Here is an 18,164-nt window from a genome sequence, read left to right on the forward strand (position 1 = left end):
TTATAGAGAAACTGGAATTAAGCAGTGTGATATTAGTACTGGTACAGGACAAGATAAATGGATCACAGAACAGCATCCAGATGAAGATAGCATATTAGACCAGGGAAGAAAGAATAAACCATTCAGTGAAAGATTTGAAAAGAATCAGATCTTCATGTATGGGGAAAATATTAGATCCCCTACCTCAACCACACGAACAAACAAATACAACAAATTCCGGACAGATTATATATCACAGGATTGATCAAACATCAGAATGCCAAATTATTACTTGACAATGAGAAATACATCTGTTCTACACACAGGGCATCTGTGTCTACACAAGCAGAGAATTACCTTCTGTGGGGACAGGCCTCCGTGGCACACTGAAGCACAATCACAGAATCGAAGGCTACTTGGTGACAACAGAATTAGAAAAGGAATCAGCTGAGTCCAGAATTTAATGGGAAGGCCTGAGGTAACTGGATCCATCCATCTCCTCAACAGGCAGCCTGGCTAGTGGGCCTGACTCTGCAGTTATGCTGCCTAAGGTGCCATCTCTACTCTTGGGCAATGTGAGGATGGGCACTGCCCATGTTGGTCTCTCCTCACCTTTTCTATGCTTTCACTAGTGACCAACCCTCCTGCAGATAGACACATTTCTCTTTAGAAGTTAGTACATCATGTCAGGTTTGATTCAAGTGTGATAGGCCAGGAAGCCATTGGTCCTTACACATCTCTGCTCAGCTCCATGATGTGCTAACCTTGGTGGTTCTCTCCAGGGGGGCTGCCTTTCAAAAAACTGCTTACCACTTTTGTGAGTTCTGAGGGGAGGGGATTGCTTTGCTATGGCCCCTCAGAAATGGTGACAAACCTCACAGGACTAGGATCAGGAGGGCTGGAGTATTCAGGGAAGGCTTTACGAAGAAAGATATCTGAACTTGAGTTGGCTTTTCAAAGATTCATAGGAGCTCCACAGGCAAAGCAAAATAAAGGAATTTTAGATGGGCAAAGGCACAGACAAAAGTAGGAATGGGTATGGTGTAACTAGCGTATAGTGAGGAGCTGCTTTGGCTGGAATGGAGGGCTGCCATTACAGGAGAAAAGATAAATAAAGTAGTGTGGAGTGGTAGGGTAGAATCAAGACTGTCAGCTTACTAAAATCACTCTTTTAATGTTAGCAACTGCCTGCTGGGAAAAGTAATAAACCACTATGTAACTGAACAAAAGGTAAACAGGCTAGCTCCAGGAATAGGCTACTATAAATATTTAAGGGTAGCCTGCTGCAAGATTTTACTTGCAGTGTTTTAATGGAATCTATCTACACAATTCCTAATACACCAGAGAAGAAAGCTGCTAAGTAAACCTGAGGAACTGACGAGATCACACTTTTATCTTTTAGGCATGTCCTTTTAGCCCTCCCAGGGTGACTGATAGCTCCTTGAGTATGGAGATCCTATATCTCTCATCACTTCAGCCAAGAAGGAAAGAAATCAACAGTAGAATGAGAGTGACTGGTGAGTACATCAAATCAGCATACTTTTTTGAGTTGAAGAAAATTTACTATCATGTCAACTTTGGCCTGCTTATAAACTTCACTTGTCAAAATAGTCCAATAACTTGTTATCATGGATCCAATTCCATAGGGATCTCCTGGGAGTGAAGTTCCTTTTAAAAATCCTGTGGGGACTTCCCTGGTGGTGCAATGGTTAAGGATCCACCTGCCAGCACAGGACACACAGGTTCAATCCCTGGTCTGGGGAGGTCCCACATGCCACGGAGCAACTAAGTCAGTGTGCCACAACTCCTGAGCCCGCGCGTCTAGAGCCCGTACTCCACAACAAGGGATGCCACCTCAATAAGAAGCCCGTGCAACGCAATGAAGACCCAACGCAGCCAAACAAACAAAAAACCACACAAAAAACCACAAAAAAACATCCTGGGAATATACTTTTCAGTAAAAGAACAAAGTGTATGTCAGTCCTCATGGCTAAAGGGAAGAATGAAGTAGTAGTAGGTGGAAAGGTGGATTTGATTCTCAGTTTCTGGGTTCTGAATCTGAATTAATTATTGTCCTTACCTCAATGAGACAGAGAATTGTAACACAAATCATCACTACTACAGGTACAGATACTGCTACGATGAGTTTGTTGTTATAGCCATACCCTGGAACTTCTTTTGTGAGCTAAAAAATATATATAACAATTTTTAAAAACAAGGAGATAGAAGGGATGAAAACTTACGATTCTTAAGCCTATTCTACACGATAGCTAACTATTCTTAAACTACTATGAAACCCAATCCTTTCAGGCGAGTAGCTTCTATAAGAACAAGACAAATTTAATTTTATTAATCTTATTATTAGCATTTTCTTCTACAATTTATCTACAACTTATTTATCTTGTGTTATGTCCTTTTTGCGTCTACCCTAGGAATAGTGACACACTCTCTCAGTGAGCAAAGTTGGAGATCACTGTCTTAGCCCGTTTCATGGCTGAAGATAAGATACTGACTAGGAGCCTGTGGTATTCCCGCTTGGGCACGTTAATGGCATGTCCTAAACTGAGTCAAAGTCCAAGTCCCATGTGTCAGGGGTTATCCTCACCTCACTTGACTCCTGCTCTTTCTGCTCACTCTGGGCTTCCGTGCTCTCACTGATAGAGTTGTCAGCTTTCCACTGGTCCATATCCCATTCCGCTTTGGACACATTTACTTCTTGCTGCTTGCTGAGAAGCTTCATCAGGAGGCCTGTTCTAGAGATGAGGTTGGCACAGGCCAGCTGCACGTGGGTGTCCGAGCAGTCTATTTTCAAAGTCTGGATAACATGAGAAATGAGCCTTTGCACGTCATTGTTGGGGATGAGGGACCAGAGCTGCTGGTTTAGCTGAGTTTCAACTTGATCACCCGGGGATGCGAGCCCTGGGAAAGTGAAGCCTGTGGGCTTAGAGGATAATTCAGTGACCATGTTGTGGTGCTCCCATTGTGTTTTGTTGCTGTGTTGAACAGCTGGCATACTGTTGTCTGCAGTGGAGACGTTCCTATGGGTAGTGTTTCCAGGGCCGGTTCCTCCTGGCAGAGTAGCGTTTCCTGTAGAAATAATTGCTTCAGAAACATTTTGTGCAGTATTGTTTTCTGAAGTAGTGTTTTCTGCAGAAGGGTCTGAAACAGAAAATAATTCTGGAAAAGGATTTTCCTGAGAAGTCACTTCTCCTGAAGACGAAACAGCCTCTCGTGGAGGGGAATTTATGAGACTCCTCACGACAGAGAACGGAGGGCTTGCAAGCATCGTTCTATCAAGTGAACTTTTCTTTCTGAACTTTCGACTTTTTTTTTTTTTTTTTTTTTTGCGGTACACAGGCCTCTCACCGTTGTGGCCTCTCCCATTGCGGAGCACAGGCTCCGGACGCGCAGGCTCAGCGGCCATGCCTCACGGGCCCAGCCGCCCCATAGCATGTGGGATCTTCCCGGACCAGGACACGAACCCGTGTCTCCTGCATTGGCAGGCAGACTCCCAACCACTGTGCCACCAGGAAACATATAAAATACTTAGAATAAATCTGACAAAAGACTTGCACACTGAAAACTGTAAAATAGTGCCAGGGGAAATTCAGAAAGACCTAAATAAATGGAGAGATATAAAGTATTCATGGATCAGAAGATTCAATATTGTTGAGACATCAATTCTCCCCAAATCGATTTATACATCAAAACCCCAGTAGGCTTTTCTATAGACATTGACAAGCTAATTCTAAAATTCATATGGAAATAAAATTTAGAATAACTAAAACAACTTTGAGAAAGAACAAAGTTGAAGAACTAACAGTAACTGATTTCAAGGATTATGAAGCTACACCTTCAAGACATTGTGATAGTAGTGTAAAGATAGACAAAAAGACCAAAGGAACAGAATACAAAGTTCTGAAGTAGAGAGATGTGGAGAACTGACTTTCAGGTTCAAAGGCATTTCAGTGGAGAAATGATAGTCTTTTCAACAAATGATGCTGGAACAACTGAATATCCAGGTGCAAAAAGAAAAAAAAAAAGAACTTCCATCTAAACCATATACAGAAATGAACTCAAAGTGGTTCAAAGATCTAAATGTAAAACATAAAACTATAAAACGTCTAGAACAAAACAGGTGAAAAATTTTATGACCCTGAGTTCGGCAAGATTTCTTAGATACAACACCAAAAGCATAATGCATAAAAGAAAAAAATAGATAAATTAGACACCATCGAAATTAAGAATTTCTGCCCTGCAAAAGACACTCCTGAGTGAACGAAAAGATGAGTCACAGAATGGGAGAAAATACCTAGCAACTTACCTATTGGATAAAGGACTAATTTCCAGAATATAGAAAGAACTCTCAAAACTCCAGAAAAATATAGATAAACGATTCAAAGATATACAGATGGAAAATAAGCATATGAAAAGATGTTTGACATGATTAATCATTAGGGATGCTACAGTGAGATACAACTACACACCTATTAAACTATCTAAAATTAAAACTACTGAGCATAGCAAATGTTGGCCGCAACGTGAAGAAAATGCAGCTCTCATACACTGCTGGTAGAGATGTAAAATGATCAAACCACTATGGAAAATAGGTATTTTTAAAAAACTTAAACATACACTTACCAATGATGCAGCCATTCTACAGGCAGGCATTTACCCAGGAGAAATGGAAGTATACATCCATACAAGACTTGTACACAAATATTCATAGCAACTTTATCTGTAATAGACCAAGACTGAAACAACTCAAATGTCCATCAATGGTCAATAGATAAATGGTGGTACATCCACATAAAGGAATGCTATTCAGCAATAAACAGAAATGAATTACTGATATATACAACAATATGGATGAAGATTAAAATAATCATGCTGAGTTAGAAGCCAGTTAGAAAAAAGTATACACTGTATGATTCCATTTACATAAAATTCTAGAAAATGCAAACAGAAAGCAGATCAATGGTTGCATGGCGATTGGGAAGTGCAAGGAACGATGGGAAGGAAGAATTACAAAGAGACATTAAGAAACTTTCTGAGGTGATGGACATTTTGATTTTCGTGATGTCTTCATGGTGTGAATGTATGTGTGTGTGTGAACACAGATTATTGCATGTCAATTATACCTCAAAATGCTGTTAAAAGAAATGATATTATATAAGAGAGACAATTGGGGAAATTTGAATAGCAACACTTTATTAGGTAATATTATTGTGTAGGAATTTAATTTCTTCAATACTGTGTATTAACAGTATCATCGTTACACAGGGAAATAATTTTTAATATCCAGAGAGGAGGGCATCTAGCTGACAAGAGAGGGATCGCAATTGTGGCAGATGCTGTGGGACGCTGAGGAAGATGAGGCTAGAGCAGTGACCAATGCGTGACGGCACGGTGAAGACAGTCATTTGTCAGGTGACCTGACAAAGACGGTTGGAACAGAGTGCTAAATGCAGGGCCGTTTCTGCATACTAATCTCATGCAATCCCCTCCACTAGCCTTGGCGTAACAGAAAGTTTCTATTAGCTTGCCATATTGGAGGGGGGATGGCACAATTTAAGGTGCAGTAAGTTGTATAATAAACTGTCACAATAGGGTCCTACAGAAATAGTTTTTTAAACTGCAAAAAATAAAGCTTGACCCTTCCCTCACAACATATATGAAAATTAACTCAAAATGAATCATAGACCTAAATGTAGATATACAACATCTGGAAGAAAACGTAGGAGAAAATCTTTGTGATTTTGGGTTAGACAGTGGGGTCTCAGAGAAAGATTTCTTAGATTAAGACACAAAAAAGCAGAAACCATCTAAGAAAAATTGCTAAGGGACTTCCCTGGTGGTTAAGACTCCGAGTTCCCAATGCTGGGGGCCCGGGTTCGATCCCTGGTCAGGGAACTAGGTCCCACATGCATGCCTCAACTATGAGTTTGCATGCCACATCTAAGAAGCCCATGAGCCGCAAGTAAGGGGCCCATCTGCCACAACTAAGACCCAGAACAACCAAATAAATAAATTAAATAAACATGAAAAATTAAGAAAAATTGCTAAATTAGAGTTCATCAAAAATTTAACACTTCTAGTTTTCAGAGACACTTTAATATAATGAAGGTAAGTCACAATCTGGGAGAAGATATTTACTAAACACATATCTGCGAGCAAAGACTTTTTCCATTGCTTTTTATATAAAGCACTCTTAAATCTCAATATAAATATCCAATTAAAAAATGGATTTGAACAGACACATCATTTAAAAAGATATTTGCACATGAATAGACACTCAACATCATCAGCTATTACAGAAATGCAAAATGTGGCAAAAACCACGAGATTCAACTACACACCTACTAGAAAGGCTAAAATGTTTTTTAAAAAACAAATATAAGGATCAGGTGAAGATGTAGAGCATCTGCAACTCTCATAGACTGCTTGTGGGAAAGCAACATGGCACAGGCACTTTAGAAAACAGTTCAGCAGTTTCTTAAAAAGTTCAATAGGCACTTAGCATATGATGAAGCAATCCCACCCTGAGGTATTTTACCCCAAAGAAATGAAAACATATGCTCACACAAGACATATGTTCACACACACATGTGAGGGTTTTCAGAGGCTTTGTTCATAATAGCCAAAAAACTAGAAGAAACTCAAATGTTCATCAAACGATGAATGCGTAAACAAACTGTGTATCCACACAACTAGAATACTGCTCAGCGCTCAAAAGGAATGAGCTACTACTGACAGGTGCAACAAAACAGATGAATCTCCAAAGAGACTGGCTAAGTGAAAGAAGCCAAAAACAAAAAGCTACATACCACATGATTTCATTTATCAAATATTCTGGAAAAGGCAACATTATACGGACAAAAATCAGATGGGTGGTTGCCAGGGGCTGGTAGTGACAGGAGGATGGATTGACTACAGAGGGACAGGAGGGGTCTTTTGGGAGTGCAGAAGTTTTCTTTACCTCAAATGTGGTGGTGGCTATAGAACTATACGTTTGTCAAAACACATCACACTGTATATTTGAAAAGAGTGAATTTTGTTAAATGAAAATTATACATAAATAAACCTGACTTAAGAAGATAATCAAACAAACCTAAAAATACAATTGAGTGAAAATCAATGTAAGAAAAATCAACGTACAGTGTTTCCAATTCAAGGGTCATCATGAGGATGCTTTCAATTGCTGTAAGTGACACTTGTGCTGTTCCCATGTCTCTGAAGGAGAAGCCCAAACATGCATGATATAAAACCCAAAGACAAAATTTCTAAACTGAAGAAGATACTTAACATGTGATTACTTCCACTTTGGCTTCTTACTTGCCATAGATGATAATTCCAAAGAGCTCTTTTGGAAGAAATTTAAATTTGCATCATCAAATTAATGACCTTGGTGCTGAACAGTACAATCATTTCCTATGATCCTCACTTCTCATTTTCAATTGCATCTACCTCTTTTGATCACTCTTTTTTTTAAAAAAAATAATGTACCCCTTATTCCTTTTTGCTTTCTTGGATAAATACTATTCCTATATGCATCTTCATGTTCTATATCTATATGTGTTCTTCAACACTGTTCTCATCCTCTGCTGGCTCTCTTACCCATATATATTCTTTCTTTGCCAATAACTCTTATTTTCAATAACCCAGTTAAAATCTAAATTATGACTGTTTAGCCAAAGTACTCAATTTTTGACGAAAGTAAAGAGGAGCAGAAATTATCTCATGAGCCATGAAACTCTTACAATACTTACAAAGAGTTTAATGCTGGCACTTTAAAAAGACAAGAATCTTCAACTGTTGGCAAAGGATTACGATTGAGAATTCTGAAAAATGGAATGGAATTAAAATTATCTGCATTTTCAATTACTTCCATGAAAGTTTATATTCATTTTTTTGGTATGGAACTTGAAGGTTAAAAAAAATCATTTTCTGTCTTTACCTACAAATCACCCTTAGAATCTGTAAAACACTCTTTCACTGGGAACTACCCAGGTCTCTAGATGATAAAGTGGAGAAGAGAAACAAACAAACAATAAAATAGAAAAAAAGTGGCTAGCAAAGAAAAAATATGCCAAAGTACTTCTCACGTTAAAAACCCTCGAAGTGACTATGCTGGTAGGAAGCCCTTGCTCTGTAAAAAAAGTACTATTTCTAGTGTCCTCCATAATTCAAGGTGTTTTTCTTTCATCTCTACAAAGTTTGAAAAATTTCATGATTTAAACTACCCAGCTAAAGAGAAAAATAAGGCTAATTCCTTGGTTCTGGAGCCAAAGAAGAGAGAAATCCAAGAGGAACTGGTGAAAGCCATACTCCCATCACATAGTCCCGTGTGTATTCTTGTGCCATAGCCTTTGTTACTGTGTACGTAATCAACTGTTTACTTGTCACTCTCCTAGATTGTCAGCAACTTGAGAGCAGGGACCACACTTTATTGTCATTATTATTCCTGTGCCTGACATAGTGCCTAATATTTACTAGGCATTTAATAAATGTTTGCTGAATAAATAAATAACATTTTGTTTATATATCAATAAAATAAACAAATTAATTTTGGGGAACAAAATTTTATTCCAGAATGTTGGAAGAGATTTTCTTCATAGTTCTTTCTTTTTTTTCCCCTTAGTTCTTTAAAACAAATAAGGGGGAAAAACCTGAAAAGAAACAGGAAGAAAGAAAAGAATATCTGACTTTAGGTTAACTCTACTCAAGAATTATTAGTGTACTTTTAAAGAATATTATAAAGATAATTATCAAAACTAATATCTTTTGAGTTCCCATGCATATGTGATCAGCATTTAACATTTCATCCTCACAGTAACCTTATGTGATATATATATTACACAATTGTACAAATGAGGAAACTGAGGCACAGAGAAGTTACATAACTTGTCTTAAGTCATCAAGCTCATAAGAAGCAGAGATGGAATTTGAACTCAGTTCTGACTCTAAAGACTGTGTTTAACCTGAATGAAAAAAGGGGGAGGGGTTTAAAACATCTGTTACTTTAATTTTAAAAAAAATTTTATTTATTTATTTATTTATTTATGGCTGTGTTGACTCTTCGTTTCTGTGCGAGGGATTTCTCTAGTTGCGGCAAGTGGGGGCCCCTCCTCATCGCGGTGCGCAGGCCTCTGACTATCGCTGCCTTTCTTGTTGCGGAGCACAGGCTCCAGAAACGCAGGCTCAGTAATTGTGGCTCACGGGGCTAGTTGCTCCGCGGCATGTGGGATCTTCCCAGACCAGGGCTCGAACCCGTGTCTCCTGCATTGGCAGGCAGATTCTCAACCACTGCGCCACCAGGGAAGCACCTAACCTTAATTTTGACAGCACTAAACATAGAAATACCTTTTCAAACTTCATCTACCCATCTGGGAAAGCCTCTATGTGAATTATATTTTCTTTCTTTCTTTCTTTCTCTTTTTATTTATTTTTTCCTTAATCATCTCTCGTCATAAATATTTAATTAGCCTATGGCCATTGAGACTTTATAGATTTTTTTAAAAAGTTTCAGGAAAATCAGTAAAAATGATGGAGGAAGGACATCTGAAAATTCATCCCTGCATAGAAGCAACAATAACAACAACAACAAAACTGGCAAAAATGGTCAGAATCAACTTCTTCTGAACTCTGGACATTTAACCAACATGCTGGCAGTAAATGCGGGAGCAATTTATTCAAGGAAAACAAATTAATTTCTGTAAGAACAATGAGATCTGTGTTGCTTTAACTTGCCCTCGACCTTTGGTCTCCATGCCAGTGGTAGCCTTGAAAAACAGCCCACATCCCTGGTACCAGAACGAGCAGCATGGACTGAGAGGTCCTTCAAAGCCTCATTCCCAAAGAACTGTCATTGTTTTACATGTCTGGTGGTCCCCTGGAAGACCTCACTTGAAAGGCCTGCCTTTGACCTGACTGAGGGCTGTCTAGTGAGAAAAGCCTCTGCTCAGGTGGCATTTCTGGAAAACATTTTCAAGCAAATATTTTAACATGGCGGTGGCATGAGGCAATGGATAACAGTTTGGGGCAAAAAACAACCCAACCGCAAAGCTTTAAAAGAAAAGCTGAGGAATGAGATGTCCACAGAGACTTTGAAATGTTCCAATGTATTCCTGGGAAACGGGAAGACCACAAGACATATTCCTGGGCATCTAGGAAAATAACTGTTAGCATTAATATATGAGTTCAGCAAGGTTGTAGGATATAAGATCAATATTATTTCTACACACCAGCAATGAGTAATCGAAAAATGGAATTTAGAAAACAATTCCATGTGGAACAGCATCAAAACAAATATAATACTTAGGGGAAAATTTTACCAAATGCAAGATTCACACTGAAAAGTACAAAACTGTTGAAAGAAATTGAAGAAGATTCAAATATAAAGACCTGCTGGATTCATGGACTGCAACATAATCTTATTAAAATTTCACTACTTCCCAAATCGACCTATGGTTCCATTGCAATTCCTATCAAAATCCCTGCTGACTTCTTTCCAGAAATTGCCAAGCTGTTTCTAAAATTCCTATGGCAATTCAAGGAAACAGAATAACCAAAACAATGTTGGTAAAGAACAAAGTGGGAGGACTCACACATCCTGGTTTCAAAACTCAGTTCAAAGCTACTGCAATCACAGTGTGGTACTGGAATAAGAACAGACATGTAAATCAATGGAACAGAATTGACAATATAGAAATAAACCCTCATATTTATGGTCTATTGATTTTCAACAAGGGTGCCAAAACAATTCAATGTGGAACGAACAGTCTTTTCAAATGATGCTGAGACAACTGTACATCCACACACAAAATAATGAAGCTGGACTCCTACACTTCACACCGTATATGAAAATTAACTCCAAATGGATCAAATATCCAAATGTAAGAGCTAAGGCTATAAAACTCTTAGAAGAAAACACAGGAGTAAATCTTTATGACCTTGCTTTAGACAACAGTTTCTTAGATATGATACCAGAAGCACAAACAACCAAAGGAAAAATAGATGAATTGGAGTTTATAAAAACTAAAAAGTTTGTGCTTCAAAGGACACTATCAAGAAAGTGAATAAACATATGGAATGGGAGAAAATACTACAGGTGGGAAGAATAAGATGCAGTTGGGAGAAGAAAAGTATAGTAGTTGCTAGGTGTGACAATCTCAAAATTTTGAACTATTACAAATGAAACAGCCACCCTGAATCACCCCAAAGGGCAGACCCAAGTTATTTTTGCTTTTAGTGTTTATGCCTTTCTAAATCTGAGAAGCTGCCAGGATTCTAGTACATAGCAAAAAGTGAGGACAACACCCTCAAGTATGTAAGCTTTTGTGTGTACATAGCTATGTAAAGGAAACCAATGCTAGCTGACTGGGGGAGCATTAGGGCGGCTCTGTGACAGCAGCTCAATTTGCCTTCATAGTGTGGACACACCTCCCGCACTGATATTCTCAACAATGGGGTAAATAATTCAATAGGGATAAGGCTTTGATTTCCCTCTTATTCTCTCTTCGTGCTTATGTTCTTGGTACAATATTGATGTACCACGGACAAGCCAGCATGTGAATGTGCTCTGTCTGCTTAAGTTATATAGCCTTTCTACATTGTAGAGTCCTTCAGTTTCTAAAATCATGGAGCTTGTATTGTTAGATCCAATGAAGTGACTAAAAGAATTTTTAAAAATAAGCCATCAGTCTGGACCTGCATAGGTGAATGAAGGGGAAACACATTACAGTCAGAAAAAAAAGCATACTTAACATTTAGGATTATCAACCACTGCCGGTTTTCCATAGTATATTTCATTCCTGATTTTATCTGAAAGAGATATGATTACTACCACCATTCAAAAAGTGGTAATTTATTAATTAATAAGCTCTTGGCTCATCTTTGAGGTAGATTTCGGATTTAAAATAGACTACCACACTGCTAACTACTTCACCTGATATTTCTCAATAAGACAGAGGCTTCATTCAAGAAACCTACTGACTTATAATTACCTGACACCTGGTGATGAATCAAGGTTTTTGTGGGGCCTGAACCTCATCTACTTTGGGAAATCCTATCTAATAAAAACATGCAAAGTCATAAATAGAAAAATCGCTAGGACCCCTCTCAAGACCTTGGAAGGGACCTATGCAAGTGAGGAGCCCTGAAGCCTAAGGTTCATTGAATTCAGGATAAATCCACCTCAGCTGGGGCCCTTTTCCAAACTTATTTAATGCAGGCAACTTATAAACACCCCAGTAATATGTCATTATAGGTAGTAAAATGATTTAACTCGAGGGTGGCATCTTCCCTTGGTGGCTGGCCTTTGCTAAGAGATGCAATAAAGTTTATATCTCACCATGGCAAATGTTTCCTGAAGCAAATTAGCTTTGTCTATTAGAAAGACTTAGTCCAAAACAAAGACTTACTATACTGTGACAATCTTTTGAAAGTAACTGTGAATGAGTTTTCGGAGTACAGTACTAATTTATTTACAACACCAGATAGTTCTGATTCTTTCACTACCTTTTTCTGTCATTTAAGAGGAGCACAAATTCCAAAGGAACAAGTTGGTGCCTCTTCCATTACAAATCTTTTCTAACCTACCACCCATTTTCTACTTCATCACCCCCTCCCTCACCTTGTTACCCTGCTGCACAGATGCTAGAATGGCTCTCATATGTTTTCCCATCGACATCCATATTTCTCCTTCCAGTATGAAAGCTTCTTGGGGACAAAGTCCCTGCCCTATGAGTCTTTGTATCCCCAGCACTTAGTACAGTGCTGACAGACAGTGGGCATGGCACTCAGTGAATGTTTTGGAATGAATTCATTAATTTTTAAACTGTGATTTATTTCCACAATGTATTTTCCTGTGTTGCCTACATAACTATAGTGAAACTCTAATTATTATAAGGAACTCTTAGTGTTATAGGATGTTTAGGAAAGGTGGTGAGTTTAAGACGTTGTACTGATGCTACTAAAACCTCCTGGTGAAGGGACCTCACGAGCCTGCTCTCCGGTGTGCTAACAAAAGAAAAACCGACCCTTGGTGCTCTCTCCCCAAGGTATGCATCAGCAAACTAACAAGGGAAAGGAAGGAGGCCGCTAAAGATAGGCATCTGCAGGAATTGTTAATCCAGCTCCAGACACAGCCTCAACGCCTTCATTAACCCAAAATGTGTGAACTGTGTGAAACTGGATTTCTGAACCACAAGACAGGTAAGAGAGTCTTTTCCAAAGCCAGGTGTAGAAGAGCTCTTTACCTTGAGTCTAAAATCGCCTTCAGGCCGTTGAACATACCCACTATCATTTCCTTGTGCCATGAGAAATCAGAGAAGTTTTGAGTTGAAAGGGTGTAAAACCCACACTTCTTATTGAAGAGTAGTCAGCAAAGAAAATATATTGAATTAGGCCACAGCAAATTATTTTGTTTATATGTTTCACACTACAGCTGAACACAAACAACATCTTTTTCCATACCTCAAAGGTTCCTATTGGCCACAGATAATTCACTTCAGCAATATATGCTTTTTTGAAAAATAATGTTCTGGGTGGCTGGGGAGAGCCCTGTGGTGGGTGTTCAGGAATTCTTTCTGCTTTACCATTTAAAAGAGCTAATAATGGTTGGGGAAGCACCCACACTTTTGCTCACTGAAGCATACCCTGCTAAACTTAGTTCTCTGCAGCTCTGTGTTGCATACATTTTAAGCAGTTAGGAACTTTGCACATGAGCAGGAATAAAAGTGAAATTCAAAAGTGGAACTTCCTGGACCATTCGCATATTGGAGAGGCATCAGTGGGATTCCATGACAATGCTAATCTTGAGTGTTTTTGTTTGGTGCCTTTTATTGACCGTGCCAAAGATCAGTACTATGGAAAGCAGAGCCTTTCATATATATGAGTTAAACAAGTCTCTTGGCCTCTTTGTACCTTAGTTTCCTCATTTGAAAAAAAAAAATGGCTCTCAAGACATACTTTCCAGAATTCATACTCGGCTTACTTACACCCAGCTAACCAATAACTGCATGATTGTTTTTACACACAGTTGTTTACATGTATTCATCTTCTATTTCACTTACAACTTGTGTCAAAACTGCATTCCATGCCAGGCCTGAAACGTTCCAAAGCTCAGTTCTGTGAGTAAATTGCAACCAAGATTTCTACAAAAAAAGACACGAGCAAAAGAATTAGAAAGACAGATATTCTTTCAGAACATTTATCCTTTGGCAATAATTCTAATTTATATATGATGAAACGTAACATCACTACTCCCTCCATACACTAAAGAAATCTCACTGTGGGAGATATTATGATTTATACTTTCATGATTATATATGTGGTGCATTAGATACAAAATACTAAATGCTCATTAAATACTTGTGTTAAGTGATCTTTATTTCTCTAGCTAGGAAGCACTATTGACAGTTTGGGATGGATAATTCTTTGCTGTGGGAGGCTCCCCTGTACACTGTTGGATGTTTAGTAGCATCTCTGGTCTCTGTCCACTAGATGCCAGTAGCGTATACAGTTCTGACAAGCAAAACTGTCGCCAGACACTACCAAATGTCACCTGTGTGCAAAATCACCCTGGTTGAGAACCACTGCTCTTGATCCTGGGGGATGTTAGATGCTCAGCATGATCCTGCTCTGTGCTGGAACTGTCACCTCGGGATACAATGGAGACTGAGCTACAACTTCCTTAAGGAGCTCTGGAGGCTGAGGTGGGGTCTTCTGCTGGACTGGAGAAGGTTCAACCTCTTTAGTGACCTGTGGATTTATGGGAAGTGCCAGAGCCAGAGATTTAACAGTGACCTTGTACAAGTGTGACTGCTGAGCTTCATTTACCCCATGATGAACACATGGTCAAACTACAACCTCCTTAAGTGTCTCCAAAGGCCGGGCAAGGGCCTCCTGAGGACTTGAAGTTTCTAGTTCCTCAGGGGCCTCTGAAGGCTGAGATGGAGCCTCCTGCGGAAGTGGAGGTGGTTCTACCTCCACAGTGGGCTCTGCATGCTGAGCCTGGGCCTCTGCCTGGGGTGAAAAAGATTCAACGTCCTCAGGGGTCTGTGGATGCTGAGCAGGGGCCTCTTGATGAGGTAAAGATTCAGCCTCCTCAGTGAGCTCTGGATGACGAGTTTGGGCCTCCTGCTGGGATGCAGAAATTTCAGCTTCCTCAGGGTGCTCTGGAGGTTCATCTGGGCTCCCCAGAAAATCCCTAGGTATGCTCTCCTCAGGATAAAAGGCATCCTTGCTGGGATGTAAATAATCACCCTGCAACTGTTGTTCTAGATCCTGAGTGTTTTTTTTTTCAAATTGGCCTATAGTTCCAACAACAACTTTGGCAAGCCGTCGATGCTGAACTAGATCTTTCTTCAGGTTTGGGGGTGAAACAATAAAGCTCATTGGTTTTGAGCTCTTACTACCTAGAGGTGGAACAAGTATTTCAAATGATTGGTGACCTTCAGCCTGATCTAGACCTATGTGTTTAGTCTTACTTTTGTGTCGAGGAGGCAGAACCAAGGGCTGATTCTGATCCCACTCTAGCACTGGAACCGCCTCTGGGAGCTTTTAATGTTGGATTTGCTCGTTATTCAGATACTGATGTGGAACAGCAAACTGATCTGGCCCTGTAGGGAGCTCTCCAACGGAATCCGTGTCCGGGTATGGAGCCTCAGTCTCGGTCAACTCCTGATGAGGTGGGGCCAACATCTGGACTGGAGACGAGGACGTCAAGTAATTAAAGCCCCCGGCTTCTGCCAGGGGTGTAAGAGCATGGGGCAATTTGGGAGGGCTGTCTCAGGCGTATGAAGACCAAGTCTCGGTGAGCCGCGGGGTGTAGGGGGTCACCTGGACGGGGCCCAGGGCCCACTCCAGAGGCTGAACTGCCTGGACTAGAAGCCACAGTCGTTGCCATGTGAGGAGGAGCCGTGGGGCGCAGCAGGGACACAGAGGCACAGCCAGGACATAACATGCGGCCGCTCTCAGGCACAGCGACCCAGGCCAGTGAGGAGCCAGAGCCACATCCTCCTTCAGAGACGAACTGAACCGTTATGCCAGCGCTGCAACGCGAGGGCTCACCGTTAGCAACCGTTAGCAACCGCGTGTCCCTCCCCCACCTAATGTCCCACCCGTTATTTACGACATCTGTAGTTACTCCACCTTTATTAGGCTCCTGTGGAGATCCACCAGAGTGAGCCTTTTTCCCAGAGTCCCCAGGGCACAAGCCACCCTTCCCCTTGCAAAGGTGACAATTACCTCCTGCCGGGCCCCCTTCCCAACCCCGCCCTGCCCTCCCAGGCCCCAAACAATGAGGCGGGATTTGGGCTGCAGACCCCAGTGGCCCCAAACTCCAGCAGCCCAGGGGTGGAGGGGAGTTGGGAAGGATGCAGAGCTTCCCGAGGAAACCACAGGATGTGGCATTCTGGGAAATTCCAAAGTGCTAGTCCAGTTCTGGCAATCTGAACTCTTCCTCCTCGAAGCTGAAGTCTGAGAGACATTCTTCCTCCCTTTGGCTACAGGGCTGACAAGAAAAGTAGCTGACCTGCAAAATGAGCACCAGTCAGGGTGGCGGGAGGGGAACTGCCATTTCCTCCAAACTCTCAGTATTCACGTCTCATTATCAATTCACCACTCTGTTATCAGAGGTTACCACTGAATCAGTGATGACTCCAGAACATCTATAGGAGGGGTTTGGGGCAGGTGAGCAATTCATCCTGGGAAAGAGTGTCTAAAACCTAGTGAATGGCCCTTTATATTAGCATGGGAAAACTTCCCCCATCCCACGTTGTCTCAACAGAGCCATTAATCTAGAAAAAACTACTGTGTCACTTTTCAGAGGTCTACCCTGTGTGCAGACATGGAGAAGACACTTAGAATGTTAAAGTCAGCATGTTAAGTAATTTTCTTCAAATACTATAACTAGCACCCAGTTTACTTTCTTCACAGTCCTTTTCATATTCTATTTAATTTTAGTCCTTTTTAATTGTCTGGTACACCTGTAACACCTAAACTCCAAGAGAGAAGGAGCTTCATCTTATTTCCAGTGCCTAGCACATAATGGTTTCTCAATGGAACTGATTCCAAGATTGGCCTCATGTAGGAATGGATCTGTTGTTATAATCAGGTTTCCGAAATCTTTACTATCAATACGGAGTCCTTTCCTCTCACATTTCACAGGAAGCTAGACTTCTTAAAGTCCCAAACATGGATACGTTTGAAGTTTCCTTGACTGATTTCAATTGAATTAAAATAATTATTTTGTACAGGAAAAACGTTCAAAATTTTTACATTTTTCAGAACATAACCACCTTTCCTTTCTCTACTTTCTTCCCTTCAAAACAAATTTTGCAACGTTGGGGTGAGTTAAATAATCAGAAAACTAGCCCCAAAATAAGCTCTCAATGACATGAAACACATTTTTTTGCTCCTTTTAAATAAAAATCCTATATACAGTACATTAATGTTTTCTTTTAGAAATTAAGTTGACAACTTAATCCCTAATTCGAAGCATCCATATAACTGGTTTACAGAAAGGTTCTTCAGCAAAATATTTAACACAAGATATATATGAGATGCTGAGATCTGGGTAATATACCTTACTTGAAAGGCATGAATAGTTTTAAAACACTGTAGCATAATCACACTTAAGGCCATAGTTACTTTGTTCCCAAATCCCTGCAATTCTATTTGAGGGGCGTTCTAAAAGGCCTGTGTCTTCTCCTGTGTCCACAACTGTAGACGTACACTGACGGCCCTCAATCCTGCTCTCCAAACTTCAAATAACGGGCCAGAGGCAAGGCTCGGGACTTGGAAAAGTCCTAGAAATTCCCTGCCTCAAAAGCAGTTTCAGAGTTTCACATTTTCCTAAGGAAGACAGAGCTGAGTAGACATGCCAAAGTCTTCCAAATCCTGCTGCTTGTTTTGAATTATGGCTACACTGGCTGTGTACCCCTTGAGTTTGTATCTCCACATACTTGAATTAAATCCTGTAGTTCCTCTTCGGTTCTAGCATCTGTGACCTCTTCACAGGGTCTACAGGCCACAGCTATTTTACCACTTTCTGAAAAAAAGTTAACAAGGATCAATTCAGAAGTTTTCTTGTTCTAAAACTTCCTGTATACAATGGTAGCACCCAATAATTAGACATTCTTTTGATTTCTAAAAGCAGAAAATAAGAGCATTTTCCTAGA

At 40.2% G+C, this 18,164-nt stretch overlaps 3 protein-coding genes across 8 annotated transcripts in view; all 3 read right to left on the reverse strand.

The window, feature by feature from the left end:
• The window catches only part of LOC132479097 (RAD52 motif-containing protein 1-like), a 261,744-nt gene that overhangs the window by 63,943 nt on the left and 179,637 nt on the right, over nucleotides 1–18,164 (reverse strand). The window lies entirely within an intron of this gene.
• Nucleotides 1,986–16,023, reverse strand: LOC132479206 (leucine-rich repeat-containing protein 37B-like; the record flags this gene model as incomplete). Its single annotated transcript, XM_060082776.1, is given in 5 exon segments — nucleotides 1,986–2,164; nucleotides 2,585–3,066; nucleotides 4,621–4,636; nucleotides 14,641–14,742; nucleotides 14,851–16,023. Coding segments are annotated over 5 exon segments (1,920 nt in total), but the record flags the coding sequence as incomplete, so codon positions are not given.
• Nucleotides 15,104–18,164, reverse strand: part of LOC132479096 (RAD52 motif-containing protein 1-like) — a 182,703-nt gene continuing 179,642 nt past the window's right edge. For all 6 annotated transcript variants that reach the window (XM_060082664.1, XM_060082665.1, XM_060082663.1 and 3 more), the window contains 2 exons: nucleotides 17,949–18,034; nucleotides 15,104–16,516 (listed from right to left, as the gene is read on the reverse strand). In XM_060082664.1, the coding sequence (XP_059938647.1) occupies nucleotides 16,415–16,516; nucleotides 17,949–18,034 (188 nt within the window). In that variant the 3' untranslated portion in view covers nucleotides 15,104–16,414. The remainder of the gene's footprint in view (nucleotides 16,517–17,948; nucleotides 18,035–18,164) is intronic.

Source organism: Mesoplodon densirostris, chromosome 18, assembly GCF_025265405.1.
Source record: "Mesoplodon densirostris isolate mMesDen1 chromosome 18, mMesDen1 primary haplotype, whole genome shotgun sequence".
NCBI classification, from domain to species: domain Eukaryota; kingdom Metazoa; phylum Chordata; class Mammalia; order Artiodactyla; family Ziphiidae; genus Mesoplodon; species Mesoplodon densirostris.